General features: G+C 40.0%; 1 protein-coding gene across 1 annotated transcript in view; it reads right to left on the bottom strand.

The window, feature by feature from the left end:
- Nucleotides 1-3822, bottom strand: part of EML5 (echinoderm microtubule associated protein like 5) — a 222112-nt gene that overhangs the window by 7379 nt on the left and 210911 nt on the right. Inside the window, exons 38-39 of the mRNA XM_019552385.1 lie at nt 3374-3536; nt 1910-2013 (exon numbers count right to left, since the gene is read on the bottom strand). Coding sequence (XP_019407930.1) covers nt 1910-2013; nt 3374-3536 — 267 coding nt within the window. The remainder of the gene's footprint in view (nt 1-1909; nt 2014-3373; nt 3537-3822) is intronic.

Here is a 3822-nt window from a genome sequence, read left to right on the forward strand (position 1 = left end):
AAAAGATAGTTATGATGGCTAGGGACAGAAGTTACACATAAACTGGCTTAATTGATCAGAAACTGGTTTAAACCTGTAACAGAACATAAGTTCAGTGCACATAAACCAGCTGTGTGTGCGTCTCCAAATTCACTGGGACAAAGGCAGACAGAACAGTCTTAGGGCTTTTTGGAGCTAATCAACAGGTAAACTGGTTGTCTTTCTGTTCCTTCCTTGAAAAAACCTGTTTAAGAAGAGCTTAAAGAGACTTTTGTTTTCTTGATGGCTGATAAACTTTGTGTTATCAGCTCCCTGCTGGCTTGCTTGCAGTTTGCTGTAGCAACTATGAAGAAGCAGAGAGAGGGAGATTGAAAAGCTCAGTATCATCAACAGATGCATGCAGTCCACATAAGCAGTCCAACTAGCTGGGGGCTGGCAACACTCCCTTCTCCTTGAGCAGTGAGCCAGAAAAAGCCCAGTGATGGCTGCTTCCCCCTCCCCATCTAGGAATATCCTGTCTGGGGACTGTGCAGGTAGGGTGGAGTTTTAAACCCCTCCCTAATTATAGTGTCCTGTTGGGGTCTGACAACCTCCCCTCCCTCATCTCAGCACTGAAGAAGGGAAGGGAGCACTGCTCTAGAGCCCTTCTTGCTTATAGCCTGAGCCACTACAGGCATGTGTCTGGATTTCTTGATTGAAAGTGAATGTCTATCCACTTGCAAATTGGTTCAAGTTCTGTACGTTAGACTAACATGCAAAAACTGAATCAATGTAGGCTAAGGGTTTTTGAATATCTGTCCCTAGCTGATCTGTTTAGGTCTGACTGTGTTTCTCTAACGCATGGAAGAACAAAGGAATATATAATAATGTTAATCAACAGAATATTAACTCATAACACGGAGAGGTTTAAAAATGGCTCAGGATCTAATGACTTGAAAACTCTCAAATTCTGTCCAACACTACCCCAAGTGTGATGAGAACTCATAGTCCCCTACATTTGGTTTAAAGAAGAATGCTGGCAGCATGCTGAATCTCATTATGGTGCAATGTAGCTTGAACGTGCCAGCCTTCAGAATATACAAGAACCCCAGCTTTTGTTCTGGGAGAGAAGGATATGGGTTGGCAATTTTGGGATTTTTCACTTACTAACTGTTATATACATGGATGTATGTATATGACTAGACTTACTATTCTGCATGGATTGTGATTTTACATGCTTCACGAAGGGACCCGAAATTGGTAAGCGAGTTTCAGATTTGTTTAAAAATAAAATAAATAACTGCAATAAAAATATCCCCAAAAATCTTGGGAAAAGATTCCAAACTTAATAAGATATTATTTATGGTAGAGATATTATCAGTTCTTAAAATGTTTCCTATATTTTTTAACAGACCAAAATGTTTCACCATTTTTAACAACAGAAATCATAGTTGTTCCATAAAGTCTATAGATAGCAATACTTGTGTGTATGTTAGTTCTGTCCACTATGGATTCTATTATAGGCTATATAAAACTTGAATTGCCAGAGCCCTGTATTCTATTACATAGCTTATATTTGATGCAATTTCAAGGTTTTATCTGTCCTTGAATGCTGCTTTATGTCACAGCTGCTACTACAACATATTTTGATTAACTGGGAGAGCAGGATGCATTTGACCTCTCAGGTTGCCATAGAAAGAGCCAAAAGACACTCTTCTGCCAGAGCCTACATACATCTGATATCCTGATTTGATTAAGTGCCAACAATATCCAGAGTCATTACACTATGTCCATGCACTATGCTATTATTCTGTTGCCAGAAGACAGGTATTTAAAAAGCACACTTGGTTAAACATCAGTGTTTCAGTATCCTTTATGCATATAGGTTTTCTTTCTTGGTGGAAAAGAAATGGCCTCCTTAGCAACAAGTATGAAACTGTGAATTATGTACCTGGTCCAAGTAGCCCATGTTATTCTATCAATCACAGCCTGGTCTGTAAGCTGTTTTCCTGAAGGCACTTCATAGACCTGCCTTTTGTAAGACCCAGTAGAAACCTTGGAGTATGAACACAAATAATAGTTTGAGTTATAATACTGGAAGTGATTTCAAGTGGGAAAGATATCACTATACTATCAGTCTGAATCTAGGAGACACTGAAATGGACACTTCCTTGAAAAAAGAAAATCCAGTAAGGTATCCTGTGCAACGATCTGATACCTGTCAAAAATGTTTATATGCAGAATATGAAAAAGGAAAGCTATTTGAAAAATGTCTAAAAATTAATACACAAGTTAAATATATGGAAAGTCCTTTACATATACAGCACTCAAAATGAAACCCTCATACTCCTCCTCCTCTCTAATGGTGGCACAGCAGGGAAAAGAGAATGTGGCTGGGGCATTCATATATATTCTTGGATTACTGAAGCCATTTGCAGCCCCCTGGCTGGGTTTATAATTTATCAAAGGGTGCAGCAGGGGAAGGGGGGAGGCTGTATGTACAGAACAACAGTGCTCGAGGTTTTGGCTCTGTGGGCCAAATAATTGGTTTACAGCTGGTCCATGGGCCAAATTAGGCCCAGCTAGCCCTGCATCCCAAGATTGGGTTCCAGGGCCCTGTGCTGCCCCCATGTGCCAGAATCAGGACCTAAGGACCTGCACTGTCCTGTGTCCCATCTAGCACACAGGGTCAGTGGCCACAGGACTCTCCATGGACCCATAGGTACCTTGTTGCCAAGATGACATAGCACTGGGGGCCAGATCTGGCCCATGGGCCAGGGGTTGAGCACCTCTGATATAGAACAGTGGAGCCACAACAGTCTAGTTTGAGTGCTGATCAAAGAATGCATGTACTGACAGGCCACCTACTCCATTGTTATGGTCAGGAATCTGCTGGGCATGGCATGGCTTCCTGATAATCTTTGGATGTAAGGCAGTATTTTTTTCCCTTTTTCAAAAGGTTGTACACTCAACCTCATTAAGAAAAATATATAGCAGGGAAAGAATGACTGCCGTCTCATGGTAATTCTGGAATATATTTCTCCTTTCTGTATTTGTTTCTCATATTTAGATATTTACGAGGCCAAACAACTCATTTTTTATTTTTATCTGAGATCTATATAGCCTACAACAAAAAGAACACCCCATTTGGGACAGTTATCAATTTTAACTATGCAAGGCCTGAATTTAGACACCTCAGGTAGCTGCTGATCAGGACTGAGATACAAAGGGTAGAGCTTCATAAGACATCTTGTACACAGCATCTGTCACTAACGTATTTGGACAAGTAAATATTAGCAGACTCTGATGCTTTCATCAACAACACATTAACTGACAACATTTAAATTATATATATGATATACACAATTATCTCAAAATATATACAATGTAAACAGTAATCTCAAATGACAGGTACCTGGAGATAGCAGCTGTCTGCAGAGAAGTCCATCTGGATCACAAAGCTTGGGATATCTTTGCAATAGCTGACTCGATTAAGTGTGGGACCCAAGGTTAAGTCATAAAAATCTACTGCATTCTCACTAGAACCCACCGCTAAATAACGAGAATCTGGACTAAACCTGAATAAAGAAATGATTTAAGATACGTTAAAATCAATAAGCGGCAGCAAATAAGAATCTGTAAGCGATTTTCATTGTCGTCCTTTGACATCAAGTTTCATGGCACATCAAGGTCTTATTCAGAGGGGTAAAAGACATGAAGCAATGTGTATCTGAGGCGACTTTCTCCACCAATATGATTATTAAATAGTAAGAAAAGACATCTAAAGGAGCAAATGTTGTGATGTTGCTGTCTGTAGTTTACTCTTGCTCAACCCTATGGGTATGTCCAGATGAGCTCACATGT

The sequence above is a fragment of the Crocodylus porosus genome, unplaced genomic scaffold (assembly GCF_001723895.1).
Source record: "Crocodylus porosus isolate Cpor-Errol unplaced genomic scaffold, CroPor_comp1, whole genome shotgun sequence".
Classification (NCBI taxonomy): Eukaryota; Metazoa; Chordata; order Crocodylia; family Crocodylidae; genus Crocodylus; species Crocodylus porosus.